This window comes from Hyla sarda, chromosome 2, assembly GCF_029499605.1.
Source record: "Hyla sarda isolate aHylSar1 chromosome 2, aHylSar1.hap1, whole genome shotgun sequence".
Taxonomy (NCBI): Eukaryota; Metazoa; Chordata; class Amphibia; order Anura; family Hylidae; genus Hyla; species Hyla sarda.
The window spans coordinates 22,076,290-22,093,385 of record NC_079190.1 but is presented as its reverse complement, the minus strand read 5'-3'; the positions used below and the strand labels follow the sequence as shown (position 1 = coordinate 22,093,385).

Genomic DNA, 17,096 nt, shown 5'->3' with positions numbered 1-17,096 from the left:
GACACCACATTATTTATGTGACTGCGCTGTCCTAACACGCGGAGCACAGAGGAAACAGTAAGGTGACAGGTTTAGCTCTGCTACACCATGAAGCTTTATTGTCTATGGTAGAGTTTGCAGGATGTCTCCGTAGTTCATTCTCTGCGTCAGCATATGAGGATGATAATAAAAATACATATATATATGGAAGGTACATAACGTATAAACATTTTTTACGATATAGCAGAGCTAAATTTGTGACAAGAAAATACCTTATTATGTTATTAGTGTTTACCTGAAGTCCAATGGAAAACCACAATAACCCAAGTAGCACACTCAACTCTACTCCACTACAACTATGCTGACACAGTAGAGTTGAATTTGTTTCTTTGCAACTGCATTTTGATGACCCGCAAAATTATGATAAGGCAATGAAAACCACAATGACCCGAAAACACACACTCAGCTCTGCTACATCTGCATAGACACGGTAGAGCTGTGTTAGCACTTTGGAACTGTACTACTTGAGCATTTTGATGACCCTCAAAGTTTCGATAATGCAGTAGGCTTAACTTAATCTAGTGTTTTGTGCCTCCAACTGTTGCCACACTACAGCTCCCAGCATGCCCGGACAGCCTTCGGCTGTCCGGGCATGCAGGGAGTTGTAGTGTGGCAACAGATTGAGGAACAATGGTTGGGAAACAATGTTTTAATCATGGTTTTATTCCTGTATTAAGTCAAATGACAAACTCAGCACTGCTACATCCGTAACAACCTGAAAATAGCTGCGATCGGTAGAGCTCGCTACTTACTTGGAGAATGTTGAACCATCCTTGAGAATAAGGACAAGGCGCGCACCAATCCCTAGAAGAACCTGCCACTTTCTCCAGCGCTCTGAACGGGCCTTTCTGGCCATTGGCCCATCGGGTCGACGATCTGGCTTTATTGTAGGGCGATCCCATGGGTAAGTGGCCGGCAACACTTGGATAATGTCCCAGCGTTGGGTGTTCCCATCCACAAGTACAGTGAGGGTCACACATAATTTTTTTTTGGTTTTGGGGGGAAACGATAAGCTCTGGGGGTTCCTTACGTCCACCAAGCGCGATGATGTCCTTTAAGAAGACGAGACCTTAATGGTGCAAGATGGGGGCGTCCTGGTGCCGAGAAGGACTCTCTAAATGAGGAGCGGTGTCCTGTTGCGAGTCCTTTTAGAGCGGTTCCTCCATGTGGAAAGCATCGCGAGGGGCTGCTGAGCAGCGCGCGCTCGCTCGTAGCTCTTCGTCAGTACATGAGTCAACTTCACAGCCCAAGATGACAGGATTCCTGCTCTAGGCTGAAGCAGTCAATGCTCGGCACAGCTGGGATACCAGACCACGCTATGTTTATCAACCACTACTGCCAAAACGCAGAAGCGCAAGGAAGGCGGGGGGGGGGGGGGGGGGGTGGGGGTTTGAGTTGCTTTAATTTTGTAACCTTTAAAAAAAAAATACAAAATAGAAAAAAAATGCAAAGGTCCAAGCGTCGCCCGCGATACAGATAGCCGGAGATGAGCAGATTCCCAGTGACACGACGAGTTTATGCAAAAGAGAAGATTTCGTTTCTGAGGGCTACGGAAAACATTTCTTGGTAGCGAGACTTTTAAAGATCACCGTGCCGTGTGCGGCTACGAGAGCCGAGCGACAAATTCCAGTGTCACAACCGATCTGTCACCGAGAGTCACTGGACACTAATTGAGGAGAGAATGTATAGGGGGAGGGGGTGCATGAGAAGACTAGGATGAGTCCTATAGCCGCCGTTCACACGGTACTGTCATAACCATAAAAGAAACTATATAGGATGATGCGGGTAGAGTGACCATAACCCTGAAAGGTCATTTTATACAAATCTGGTTAACTGCATGGTGACCGCGGTTCAGATGCCAGAACACTTTACGGCAAATGTTGTTAAAGGGGTACTCCGGTGCAAAACTTTTTTTTTTTTTTTTTTTTTTATCAACTGGTGCCAGAAAGTTAAACAGATTTGTAAATTACTTCTATAAAAAAATCTTAATCCTTCCAGTACTTATTAGCTGCTGAATACTACAGAGGAAATTCTTTTCTTTTTGGAACACAGAGCTCTCTGCTGACATCACGAGCACAGTGCTCTCTGCTGACATCTCTGTCCATTTTAAGAACTGTCCAGAGAAGGGGGGAAAAAAACCATAGTAAACATATGCTGCTCTGGACAGTTCCTAAAATGGACAGAGATGTCAGCAGAGAGCACTGTGCTCGTGATGTCAGCCGAGAGCTCTGTGTTCCAAAAAGAAAATAATTTCCCCCGTAGTATTCAGCAGCTAATAAGTACTGGAAGGATTAAGACTTTTTTTTTATAGAAGTTAATTACAAATCTGTTCAACTTTCTGGCACCAGTTGATTTAAAAAAGATAAATAAATAAATAAATAAAAGATTTCCACCAGAGTACCCCTTTAAGGACTCCCAATTTCTCAAAATTTAAATTGGATATGTTGGTGTGACAGGTAATTTCTTTCCAAAACAGCTCCCCCATCTGTCTCCAGGTTGGGTGTGGTTCTGCAGCTTAGTTCCTTTGAAGTGAATGTAGCCAAGTTGTAATACCACACCCAACCTGGAGACAGACATGGAGCTGTTTTGGAAATAAATTACCTGTGTTTTTCTATTCCTGGATAACTCCTTTAAATCAACTGGTTCCAGAAAGGTATACAGATTTGTAAATTACTTCTATTTAAAAATCTTAATCCTTCCAGCACTTATTGGCTGCTGTATACTACAGAGAAAGTTGTTTAGTTCTTTCCAATCTGACCACAGTGTTCTCTGCTGACACCTCTGTCTCTGTCCGTACCAGGAATTGTACAGAGCAGACCTCTCCTACTCTGATACAAATATGATTAACTGCTTCATGACCGCGGTTCAGATGTGAGCGCCCTTCCTGCAAATTTTGATGAGAACTCCCAATATCTCACCATACAAATTCGATACATTAGTGCAACGTGCCAGTAAAACAGATTAGACTCAATTAGATTAGTTGCAATGCAAAACGCAACCGCTGGGTGGCTGCAATATAGATACCTAAAGCATAACCAACTCTCGACAGAGTAGAAAAAAATTATGTTTTTTACTAAGCTGGTTATCTAACAAAGAGGTAACGTAAGGAAGGGCGCATCTAGGGGTTTAAAGGGGTACTCTGGATAGAGATAGCAGCAGCAGTATACAGATAGAGCTGTAGGGGAGGTGTTTAACTACTTTAAATCCTGATCCCATATAGATAGCAGTGGTATACAGCAAGAGCTGGGAGGGGAGGTGTATAACTACTATGCATCCTGATCCCATAGAGATAGCATCAGAAGTATACAGATAGAGCTGGAGGGGAGGTGTATAACTACTATATATCCTGATCCCATATAGATAGCAGTGGTATACAGATAGAGCTGGAGGGGAGGTGTATAACTACTATACTATATATCCTGATCCCATATAGATAGCAGTGGTATACAGATAGAGCTGGGAGGGGAGGTGTATAGCTACTCCATATCCTGATCCCATAGAGATAGCAGTGGTATACAGATAGAGCTGGAGGGGAGGTGTTTAATTACTATATATCCTGATCTCATAGAGATAACAGATAATACTTAGGAGAGAGGGATCTAGGAGCTAGTTGGAGGGATCTGACAGGTGATGTCAGAAAACAGGACACATTAAACACTGTGATTTTCTGAGGGTCAGGCTGGTGATCACATGACCCATTTACGATAGTGAAACGCATAAATGCAGCTATGCTGGAAAAAACTAAACAAATGGTGCTATATAACTACTGACGGTGAGTGTACATGATATGGGCAAAAAACTAATCCCGGAGTGCTTCTTTAAGGTGATGTCTACTTATGGGTCCTACAAACAGAGTCACTGCTGGCTAATAGAGTCCTGAACGGGTTAAGAGCTGGATTAAAAGAGTGACATGGTGGCGCTTTAAGACAATGAGTATGTTTGGCCTTGTAGTGATTGTGATTCTTTTCTATCACATTACAATGATGTCTTACACATCATCCCTCTATGAATAATTGAAGAGTTCCCTATTAGGAACACAAATGAAGTAATATTCTTGGCACGGTAGAAATACTGACTTGGCAGTAGAAGGCATTCTGTAATTGTATTGCGGTAGATCGGAATATCGCTGGGGTAAAAAGATTCCTACTTGTGTTTATCAGCGTCATAGCGCTGCACACTGAGCCAAAGAATATACTTACAAGACCAAATCTGTCATGCCAATTGGTGATATTCCCACCGAAACCCCCTCTAGTTAGTGTTCAAGATCCTGCCTTATGATTGGGCATCCATATTGAAGCCCTACCCACCTATGTGCCATTTATGATACTGGCGTCTTGTTCTGTAACACTTAGTGTAAAGAATTTAGCATCTTATCTGATTATAAACAAATACCAGCCCAACATGTTTCACCGTACAAGGTGGTGCACTATTTCCCCCTGAGGACACCAACTTGCATGGTGAAACATGTTGGGCAGGCATTGTCCCATGTTTATTAGTAAGGCTTGTCTATGACAAAGAGGCTTTTATATCTGGCTGCATCTTCGTTGCCCAGTGTTTCCAAACAAGGGTACCTCCAGTTTTGTAAAACTACAACTCCCAGTATGCCTGGATAGTCAAATACAAGGGGGTGCAGTTCTTTGATTGTACACCAGATGGCAGAGGTAACAACAACTCCTTATACCCCTGTTTTCCCAACCAGTGAACCTCCAGCTCCTGTAAAACTGCAACTCCCAGCATGCCCGGACAGCCTTTGGCTGTCCGGTCATGCTGGGAGTTATAGTTTTGCAACAGCTGGAGGCACCCTGGTTGGGAAACACTGACTTCTTCTCTCACTAATTAATAACCCTGCAGAGCATAAATGCAACAGCAATGTGCACTCAGCATAAAGAATCTAGCATCTTAGCTGATTATAAAAACATGAGACAATGCCCCAAAACATGTTTCACCATGCAAGGTGCTGCACTATTTTCCCTTGAGGATGTCAGCTTGCATAGCGAAACGTGTTGGGCAGGCATTGCCTCTTTGTTTTTATAACCAGCTAAGATCCTGAATGCTGTCCATCGGCTGTCCGGGTATGTTGGAAGTTGTAGTTTTGTGACAGCTGGAGGCACCCTGGTTGGGAAACACTGCCTTAGGCTCTTGCTTTTTATTAACCCTGCAGGGCATAAATGCACCTGCGATGTGCATAGAAATTGGCATTTTAGCTGATCATAAAAACATAAGACAATGCCGTCCCAACATGTTTCACCATGCAAGGGGGTGCACTAGTTTCCCTTGAGGACGTCACCTTGCATAGTGAAACATGTTGGGCAGAAATTTTCTCATGTTTTTAGAATCCTGAATTCTATATGCTGAGAGCACACTGCAGGGTAATTTAATTACAGTAAACAGTTCGTCACAAACTTCTCGGCTCGGCAGTTGATGACTTTTCCTGCATAAATTAGTTCAGCTTTCAGGTGCTCCGGTGGGCTGGAAAAGGTGGATACAGTCCTAGGAAAGAGTCTTCTAGGACTGTATCCACCTTTTCCAGCCCACGGGAGCACCTGAAAGCTGAACTAATTTATGCAGGAAAAGCCATCAACTGCCGAGCCGAGAAGTTTGTGACAAATCAAATTTACTGTAAATTCGCTCATCTCTATTTATAACCTGCATTTGGAGGACGATCTCCTGTATGTGTTTGATGACACAGGAATATTTGCGTCAGAGACAATCTAGTCATCCTTTTGCGTTGCGAGCCGAAACCTTTCACATCTTAAATTGCCGGTTACTAAAACCTCATCTACAAAACGGAGATTGCTTTTTAGGTGAGGAAAAGGATAAAAAGATATGAAGATAACCAAGAAAGGAAAGTGAAGTCAAATGACATCCTCAAGGTGCCAGCGATAGAGTCAGAGTGAGGACGCGTTAGGCATCTTTGTGTTTAACACCAGAGCGACCTTAAAGGGGTACTCCGTCCCTAGACATCTTATCCCCTATCCAAAAGATAGGGGATAAGATGTCTGATCGCGGGGGTCCCGCCGCTGGGGACCCCCGCGATCTCCCTGCTGCCCCCGGCGTTCGTTTAGAGAGTCGCGTGCAGCGCCGGAGGCTCGTGATGTCACGGCCACACCCTGCTCATGACATCACGGTCACGACCCCTCAATGCAAGTCACCCGTCACAGAGCGAAGTTCGCTCTGTGCACCGGATGTCTGTGGTGCCGCAGCCGAGATCGCGGAGGTCCCTGCCATCAGACATCTTATCCCCTATCCTTTGGATTGGGGATAAGATGTCTAGGGGCGGAGTACCCCTTTAAAGAGGTCAGCCTTATCCTCTGTGAGGCTGCTTTCACACTATAAAATTCATCCGTTTTAAAGATCCTTTTGATGTTCCGTTATGAAAACCCTGAAAATCGGCCATTAAACGTCCGTTAGAAAATCCCATTATAGTCTATATGGGATTTTTACATTATCCGTTTTAATCCGTTATATTCCGTTATTAATAACGGATGTTATTTTGTGACGGGAGAATGAACGGAAGAAATAATGCATGCACCATCTTCCGTCACAAAATAACGTCCGTTATTAATAACGGAATATAACGGATTAAAACGGATAATGTAATAGACTATAATGGGATTATCTAATGGATGTTTAATGTGCGATTTTCAGGGTTTTCATAACGGAACCTCAAATGGATCTTTAAAACGAATGAATGTGTGAAAGCAGCCTAACATATTTCTATAGAATAACGATTACTACCAAAACCCTGTAGTAAAGTAAAAACTTGGAACATCTATGGTGGCCAACAATTGGACGGAGGGTAATGAGAGGGTAATCAGCTATAACACCTATACGATCCTATAAACCTCCAACATAAACCTTGTCTTCACTAACAAAACAATATGGAGGACAGATCACTGGCTCCTACAAGGTCTAGAAGTGTTTTTACAGTGGGACATCCTAAAATCTCACTATCCGGCAACTTCCTGAAGACACTATAGTCACATGTACTCGCCTTAGGTGAACTCCCCACCGCCATGATAGTTGACCTGGACAACACTGGATCTTGCACATTTTACTGTTTTCCACCTACCGTATTTTTCGCCGTATAAGACGCATTTTTTCTTCCCCAAAACTGGGGGGGAAAAGTCGGTGCGTCTTATACGGTGAATACACCCCTATCGCGGCGGTCCCTGCGCCCATCAACGGCCGGGACCCGCGGCTAATACAGGACATCACCGATCGCGGTGATGCCCTGTATTAACCCTTCAGACGCCGCGATCAAAGCTGACCGCCGCGTCTGAAGGGAAAGTGATACTAACCCGGCTGTTCAGTCGGGCTGTTCGGGACCGCCGCGATTTCACCGGGGCGGTCCCGAACAGCCCGACTGAATAGCCGGGTTAGTGCTTACAGGACACCGGGAGGGACCTTACCTGCCTCCTCGGTGTCTTCTCCATTCAGGGATCCCCTGTATGGCCGACGCTCTCCTTCCTCGTCATCACGTCGTCGCGTACGTGCGTCGGCGTGCATAACGGCGTGATGGCGGCGACAGAGAGCGAGGATACCCGGCCGGCAGCAGAGATGTTCCGGAGCGATGGGGACACGGCGACAGCGATGGAGCGACATCCAGGGCAGCGGTGACTGGTCTGGAGCGGCGGGGACACGTGAGTATTACCTCCTATGCAGTGGTCTTCAATCTGCGGACCTCCAGATGTTGCAAAACTACAACTCCCAGCATGCCCGGACAGCCAACGGCTGTCCGGGCATGCTGGGAGTTGTAGTTTTGCAACATCTGGAGGTCCGCAGGTTGAAGACCACTATTGGGTTCAAAATCTTTATTTTTTTAAGATTTTGCAACTATAAATTGGGTGCGTCTTATACGCCGGTGCGTCCTATAGGGCGAAAAATACGGTAGGTTCTGGCACTATTTTTTTTCTAAAGGAATCATATGGATCTGCTCCTTGAGTAATAAGGTTCCATAGATCCTGTGAGCTGCTAAAATCTATTTCTGACCTAGTTTCCTAGTTTTGACCTGGCTCGCTGTTCGTCTTCTCTTTGTTTGCTGCCTGCTCTGAGCTACTGCCTGTTGACTGAGCTCTGCCTGCCTTAAAGGGCTACGGTGGAAAACATATTTTTTTAAATGAACTGATATCAGAAAGTTAAATAGATTTGTGAATTACTTCTATTAAAAAAAAATCTTAATTCTTCCAGTACTTATCAGCTGCTGTATAATACAGAGGAAGTACTTTTCTTTTTGAATTTCCTTTCTGTCTGACCACAGTGCTCTCTGCTGACACCTCTGTCTATGTCAGGAACTGTCCAGAACAGGAACAATTCCCCATAGCAAACCTATCCTGCTCTGGACAGTTCCTAACATGGACAGAGGTGTCAGCAGAGAGCACTGTGGAAAGACTGAAAAGAAATTCAAAAACAAAAAAGACCTTCCTCTGTATTATACAGCAGCTGATAAGTACTGGAAGGATTCCTATTTTTAAATTGAAGATATTTACAAATCTTCAATAAAGAAAAACGTAGGTGCACTTACATTTTTCTTTATTGAATCTTTCCGATACTTGATGCTTGTGTGTGCACCCCGCAGGAGATACAAAGATAGGTACCGGGGTTTGACCGCACTCCAGTCCAGGTGATATATGCCCTTAGAGTGCTCTCCCCTTTCTTGTCTTTATACATTTTAAATTTACAAATCTGTTTAACTTTCTGGCAGCAGTTGATTAAAAAATTGTTTTCCACCGTAGTACCCCTTTAATCTTCTGCCTTTTATTCATATTGACAGAGTTCTGGGAAATCCGACTTTCTGCCTGTTACCCATGTTGACTGAACTATTCCCAACCTAACCTTCTGCCTATTACACATTTTGACTAAACTCTACACAACCCAATGTTCTGTCCATTACCTGTGCTGACCAAGCTCTGCCCAACCTAATCTTCTGCCTGGAATTCTTGTTGACCAACCTTTGCTCAACCTGACCTTCTGCTTGTTACCCAATGTTCACTGAACACCATCCAACCTGACCTTCTGCTTGTTACCCAATATTCACTGAACACCATCCAACCTGACCTTCTGCTTGTTACCCAATATTCACTGAACACCATCCAACCTGACCTTCTGCTTGTTACCCAATGTTCACTGAACTCTATCCAACCTGACCTTCTGCTTGTTACCCAATATTCACTGAACTCTATCCAACCTGACCTTCTGCTTGTTACCCAATGTTCACTGAACACCATCCAACCTGACCTTCTGCTTGTTACCCAATGTTCACTGAACACCATCCAACCTGACCTTCTGCTTGTTACCCAATGTTCACTGAACACCATCCAACCTGACCTTCTGCCTGTTACCCAATGTTCACTGAACTCTATCCAACCTGACCTTCTGCTTGTTACCCAATGTTCACTAAACACCATTCAACCTGACCTTCTGCCTGTTACCCAATGTTCACTGAACTCTATCCAACCTGACCTTCTGCTTGTTATCAGTGTTGACTAAACTCTATCCAACCTGACCTTCTGCTTGTTACCCAATGTTCACTGAGCTCTATCCAACCTGACCTTCTGATTGTTACCCAATGTTCACTGAACTCTATCCAACCTGACCTTCTGCTTGTTACCCAATATTCACTGAACACCATCCAACCTGACCTTCTGCTTGTTACCTAATGTTCACTGAACTCTATCCAACCTGACCTTCTGCCTGTTACCCAATATTCACTGAACGCCATCCAACCTAACCTTCTGCTTGTTACCCAATATTCACTGAACTCTATCCAACCTGACCTTCTGCTTGTTACCCAATGTTCACTGAACTCTATCCAACCTGACCTTCTGCTTGTTACCCAATGTTCACTGAACTCTATCCAACCTGACCTTCTGCTTGTTACCCAATGTTCACTGAACACCATCCAACCTGACCTTCTGCTTGTTACCCAATGTTCACTGAACACCATCCAACCTGACCTTCTGCTTGTTACCCAATGTTCACTGAACACCATCCAACCTGACCTTCTGCCTGTTACCCAATGTTCACTGAACTCTATCCAACCTGACCTTCTGCTTGTTACCCAATGTTCACTGAACTCTATCCAACCTGACCTTCTGCTTGTTACCCAATATTCACTGAACACCATCCAACCTGACCTTCTGCTTGTTACCCAATGTTCACTAAACACCATTCAACCTGACCTTCTGCCTGTTACCCAATGTTCACTGAACTCTATCCAACCTGACCTTCTGCTTGTTATCAGTGTTGACTAAACTCTATCCAACCTGACCTTCTGCTTGTTACCCAATGTTCACTGAGCTCTATCCAACCTGACCTTCTGATTGTTACCCAATCTTCACTGAACTCTATCCAACCTGACCTTCTGCTTGTTACCCAATGTTCACTGAACACCATCCAACCTGACCTTCTGCTTGTTACCCAATATTCACTGAACTCTATTCAACCTGACCTTCTGCTTGTTACCCAATATTCACTGAACTCTATCCAACCTGACCTTCTGCTTGTTACCTAATGTTCACTGAACTCTATCCAACCTGACCTTCTGCCTGTTACCCAATGTTCACTGAACTCTATCCAACCTGACCTTCTGCTTGTTACCCAATATTCACTGAACTCTATCCAACCTGACCTTCTGCTTGTTACCCAATGTTCACTGAACTCTATCCAACCTGACCTTCTGCTTGTTATCAGTGTTGACTAAACTCTATCCAACCTGACCTTCTGCTTGTTACCCAATGTTCACTGAACTCTATCCAACCTGACCTTCTGCTTGTTACCCAATGTTCACTGAACTCTATCCAACCTGACCTTCTGCTTGTTATCAGTGTTGACTAAACTCTATCCAACCTGACCTTCTGCTTGTTATCCAATGTTCACTGAACTCTATCCAACCTGACCTTCTGCTTGTTACCCAATATTCACTGAACTCTATCCAACCTGACCTTCTGCTTGTTACCCAATATTCACTGAACTCTATCCAACCTGACCTTCTGCTTGTTACCTAATGTTCACTGAACTCTATCCAACCTGACCTTCTGATTGTTACCTAATGTTCACTGAACTCTATCCAACCTGACCTTCTGCCTGTTACCCAATGTTCACTGAACTCTATCCAACCTGACCTTCTGCTTGTTACCCAATATTCACTGAACTCTATCCAACCTGACCTTCTGCTTGTTACCCAATATTCACTGAACTCTATCCAACCTGACCTTCTGCTTGTTACCTAATGTTCACTGAACTCTATCCAACCTGACCTTCTGCTTGTTACCCAATATTCACTGAACTCTATCCAATCTGACCTTCTGCTTGTTACTCAATGTTCACTGAACTCTATCCAACCTGACCTTCTGCTTGTTATCAGTGTTGACTAAACTCTATCCAACCTGACTTTCTGCTTGTTACCCAATGTTCACTGAGCTCTATCCAACCTGACCTTCTGCTTGTTACCCAATGTTCACTGAACTCTATCCAACCTGACCTTCTGCTTGTTATCAGTGTTGACTAAACTCTATCCAACCTGACCTTCTGCTTGTTACCCAATGTTCACTGAACTCTATCCAACCTGACCTTCTGCTTGTTACCCAATGTTCACTGAACTCTATCCAACCTGACCTTCTGCTTGTTACCCAATGTTCCCTGAACTCTATCCAACCTGACCTTCTGCTTGTTACCCAATGTTCACTGAACTCTAATCAACCTGACCTTCTGCTTGTTATCAGTGTTGACTAAACTCTATCCAACCTGACCTTCTGCTTGTTACCCAATGTTCACTGAACTCTATCCAACCTGACCTTCTGCTTGTTACCCAATGTTCACTGAACTCTATCCAACCTGACCTTCTGCTTGTTACCCAATATTCACTGAACTCTATCCAACCTGACCTTCTGCTTGTTACCTAATGTTCACTGAACTCTATCCAACCTGACCTTCTGCCTGTTACCCAATGTTCACTGAACTCTATCCAACCTGACCTTCTGCTTGTTACCCAATGTTCACTGAACTCTATCCAACCTGACCTTCTGCTTGTTACCCAATGTTCACTGAACTCTATCCAACCTGACCTTCTGCTTGTTACCCAATGTTCACTGAACTCTATCCAACCTGACCTTCTGCTTGTTACCCAATGTTCACTGAACTCTAATCAACCTGACCTTCTGCTTGTTATCAGTGTTGACTAAACTCTATCCAACCTGACCTTCTGCTTGTTACCCAATGTTCACTGAACTCTATCCAACCTGACCTTCTGCTTGTTACCCAATGTTCACTGAACTCTATCCAACCTGACCTTCTGCTTGTTTCCCAATATTCACTGAACTCTATCCAACCTGACCTTCTGCCTGTTACCCAATGTTCACTGAACTCTATCCAACCTGACCTTCTGCTTGTTACCCAATGTTCACTGAACTCTATCCAACCTGACCTTCTGCTTGTTACCCAATGTTCACTGAACTCTATCCAACCTGACCTTCTGCCTGTTATCTGTGTTGACTGTATTCTGCTCAACCTGAACTTCTGCCTGTTATACATGTTGACCGAACTCTACACAACCCGATGTTCTGCCTATTACCGTTGTTGACCAAACACTGCCCAACCTAACCTCCTGCCTAGTACTCTTGTTGACCAAACTCTGCCTAACCTGACCGTTTGCCTGTTACCAGTTTTGACTGAACACTGCACAACCGCACCTTACCTCTGTGACCTGTGTTGACCGATCACTGTCCAACCTGACCTGCTGCCTGTTACTCATTTTGACTGAACTCTGCCTAACATGACCTTCTGCCTGTTACCTATGTAACAAACTGTGCCCAACTTTGCCTTCTGTGACAATACCCTTCTTCCACAAACTCTGCCCAACCTGACCATCTGTCTTTACCCTTGTTGACCAAACTTTCCTGGCCTCAGTTTGATTGATTAGGTCTTTTGCCTGCTCGTATGGCACTGAACGTAGACACTTCAGTCATTGTTATTGGAGACTACTTTAAAGGGGTACTCCGCTGCCCCAGCGTTCGGAACATTTTGTTCCAAACTTATGGAGCAGGCGGTGGGGGTCGTGACGTCACGGCCATGCCCCATTGGGACGTCATGCCACGCCCCCTCAATGCAAGTCTATGGGGGGTGGCGTGGCGGCTATTACACCCCCTCCCATAGACTTGCATTGAGGGGGGCGTGGTGTGACATCACAGTGGGGCGTGGTCATGATGTCAGGACCCCTGCCGCCCGCACCAAGTAACATAGTAACATAGTACAGTGACCCCTCAACCTACGATGGCCCCGACATACGATAATTTCAACATGCGATGGCCTCTCAGAGGCATGTTGAAGGCAGCATCAACATATGATGCTTTTTTATGTCGGGGCCATCGCATAAACGGCTATCCGGCAGTGCAGACTGCTTCAGCTGCCACTGGATAGCCGTTTACGGTGCCCCGTGAGCTCCGGTGATGTCTCTTACCTGTCCTCGGGGCTCCGGCGCGTCCTCTTCGGGATCCCCTGCATCATCGACATTCTCCTTCGTCGTCATCACGTCCCTGCGCACGCCATCCCATCATCCAATAGGAGCGGCGTGCGTAGTGACGTAATGGCGGCGACGCAGAGCACGGATGTCGGGGAAGCAGAGGCCTTGCCGGAGCGTCGGGGACACCCCGGGGACGCGGCGATAGCGATGGACGGCGACATCCCGGGCAGTGGTGACGAGTGGTGACGGTCCGGAGCGGCAAGGACAGGTGAGTACAACTTCCTCTAACAGTGGTCTACAACCTGCGGACCTCCAGATGTTGCAGAACTACAACACCCAGCATGCCCGGACAGCCAACGGCTGTCCGGGCATGCTGGGTGTTGTAGTTTTGCAACATCTGGAGGTCCGCAGGTTGTAGACCACTGTCCTATACTTTACATTGCACGGATCCCTGAACATGCGATGGTTTCAACAAACGATGGTCCATTTGGAACGGAGTACCATCGTATGTTGAGGGACCACCGTAACATAGTTCGTAAGGTTGAAAAAAGACCAGAGTCCATCAAGTTCATAGGACTCTGGATAGGGTATAGGATGTCTAGGAGCAGAGTACCCCTTTAAAGGTAGTGACCTGAGAGTTCCACACAGCAAAGTTCAGATTTCTGTTCAGGGTTAAGAGGTGAAGACTTTGGGATACTTTTTGGCAAATCATAGATCTATGCCCTACAAAGCAGACCAGTAGATTCACCCCCAGGTAGACCTTTTGCCAACCATGTTATTATCAAGTCCTACACATTTATGATGAACTTTCTCCTCTAATATAACATACTATGATGAACAGAGCATTCCGACATCAGTGTGAGAGCAGAATAATGACATCATTGATGCCTCTATTTGGTTTATTCACTTCTGTGCTCATTTTCCTATCCGGCAGGTCCATAAAGTATTTGTAGCCAAAGGCAAAGCCTCTCATTGTTTGGAGTCATCAACCATAGTCCCCTCTAATATCCCGTGGGACTTCACGAGATGCTTTTGTTATCATTCTACCAAGCGGGCAGAGAAATACTGCTGGTCCATAAAACACCATTGTTAATGTGTAATGCACTAGATACAAACAAAATTATTTTGCACCCCACGCAACCTAACTGTAACAGAGATGCCATGTTTTGCATGCATTGTTCCAACTGGCTATCCAACATAAGGTGACTTCAGTAATTAATTGTCATACAGTAATGGACATGTTTATAAGGATCTGTGCTTGTGTTGGTGGTAAATGGCCGTGTCCTGTGTCCCCTATCACGCTACTGGATTGTTTTTGGGAACTGGCTACTTCCTTTTCCTGTGGCTACAATCAGGATACAATCCCCAGGATCCTTTGTTTCAAGGTGGGAGGTGACTTTTTTTCCCTCCCACACATCGGGTTGCCCCAACCATTGTTGCACAGCCATGCTTCCTTTGATCACATGACTAGCCAGATATCACCTGACACTCAAGCTTTGGATCTATGTGAGATGAATGTACGCACATGCGAGCTGGTAACGTCACAACAGACGAAGCAGCCAAGCCCCCTTTGAGCACCTGACTTGTGATGTATTGTCTCGGGCCGCACAGCAAGCTGGGAAAGTCCGAGAGAACTCTAATTTTGTAGGCTGCAAAAAATGAACTTCTGGGGAAAAGAAAAACAAAGAAATCCGAATTCCAGCCACCAAACACAGTGAAGAATATTAGCAACTAGACTAACTTTGCTGTCCCCTGTCTCACATTCAATGAACCAAAAATCCCAGAATATCCCTTTAATAAATGCTTTTTTTTAATGAGGCCCTATAGTTTCTGTGTATGCCCATTATAGAGGGGGTAAATATCCTCCTAGACAAATGACAGAGCTCCAAGGTTGGATTCCCAACTAAACATCTTAATTTTTCATTATTTTTGACCAAATAACTGTGGTGTATGTTGGATCCACAATCATACATTTTGTATTGGCTATTCCCTTATAATACAAAAAAAATCTTATATTAGGAGTTAGAAAAGTAAATAAATCACATGTGTACGTACGATTAACTGCTATACAGCGTGTCAGGATAATATTTTCTTTTTTGCTCTAAAGCTGAATATAATATTTCACATTTTCTGCGTTATGACAAACTACGGTGCTGTTCAAGCATGCTAAACCACTTAGCCTTCCATTAAAGTAAATGACTTCAAGAGATTGACTTGTACTAAAGTGAAATCAGTCCGAAATCCTCAATACTACCTTAAACCGAGTTGTCATTACTCATGTCCCACAAATACCATTTATATTCATTTTCAAGAGACGAATGGACGAACACAAATATTTTATACCTGTACGTAAAATTTAATACCTACTATAAATAATACTGCCCTTATGCACAAGAATTAAAAAAATATATACTATATATACTATAATACTGCTTCTATATACAAGAATATAACTACTATCACAATGCTTCCTATGTACAAGAATATAACTAATATAATACTGCTCCTATATACAAGAATATAACTACTATAATACTGCTCCTATATACAAGAATATAACTACTATAATACTGCTCCTATGTACAAGAATATAACTACTATAATACTGCTCCTATATACAAGAATATAACTACTATAATACTGCTCCTATGTACAAGAATATAACTACTATAATACTGCCCCTATGTACAAGAATATAACTACTATAATACTGCTCCTATATACAAGAATATAACTACTATAATACTGCTTCCTATGTACAAGAATATAACTACTATAATACTGCTTCTATATACAAGAATATAAATACTATAATACTGCTCCTATATACAAGAATATAACTACTATAATACTGCCTCCTATATACAAGAATATAACTACTATAATACTGCTCCTATGTACAAGGATATAACTACTATAATACTGCTTCCTATGTACAAGAATATAACTACTATAACACTGATCCTATATACAAGAAAATAACTACTATAATACTGCTCCTATATACAAGAATATAACTACTATAATACTGCATCCTATAAACAAGAATATAACTACTATAATACTACTCCTATATACAAGAATATAAGTACTATTATACTGCTCCTTTATACAAGAATATAACTACTATAATACTACCCCTATAATACTGCTCCTATGTACAAGAATGTTACTATTATAATACTGCTCCTATGTACAAAAATTTAATTACCACAATGCTGTCTCCTAAGTAAATGAATATGATGTCTCCTATGTACAAGAACATGACTACTATAATACTACTCCTATATACAAGAATATAACTACTATAATACTGCTCCTATATACAAAAATATAACTACTATAATACTGCCTCCTATATACAAGAATATAACTACTATAATACTGCTCCTATATACAAGAATATAACTACTATAATACTGCTCCTATATACAAGAATATAACTACTATAATACTGCTCCTATATACAAAAATATAACTACTATAATACTGCCTCCTATATACAAGAATATAACTACTATAATACTGTTCCTATATACAAGAATATAATACTATAATACTGCTCCTATATACAAGAATATAACTACTATAATACTGC

The 17,096-nt window shown here is 43.3% G+C and overlaps 1 protein-coding gene across 15 annotated transcripts in view; it reads right to left on the bottom strand.

Annotated features, from left to right (window-relative positions):
• DLG2 (discs large MAGUK scaffold protein 2) overlaps positions 1-17,096 on the bottom strand; it is a 1,357,480-nt gene that overhangs the window by 489,580 nt on the left and 850,804 nt on the right. The window contains exon 1 of one of the 15 annotated variants that reach the window (XM_056561368.1): positions 792-1,163. The exons of the other annotated variants lie outside the window; for them this stretch is intronic. Coding sequence (XP_056417343.1) covers positions 792-1,019 — 228 coding nt within the window. The 5' untranslated portion in view covers positions 1,020-1,163. Of the gene's footprint in view, positions 1-791; positions 1,164-17,096 lie in introns of those variants that run through there. 15 annotated transcript variants of the gene reach the window in all.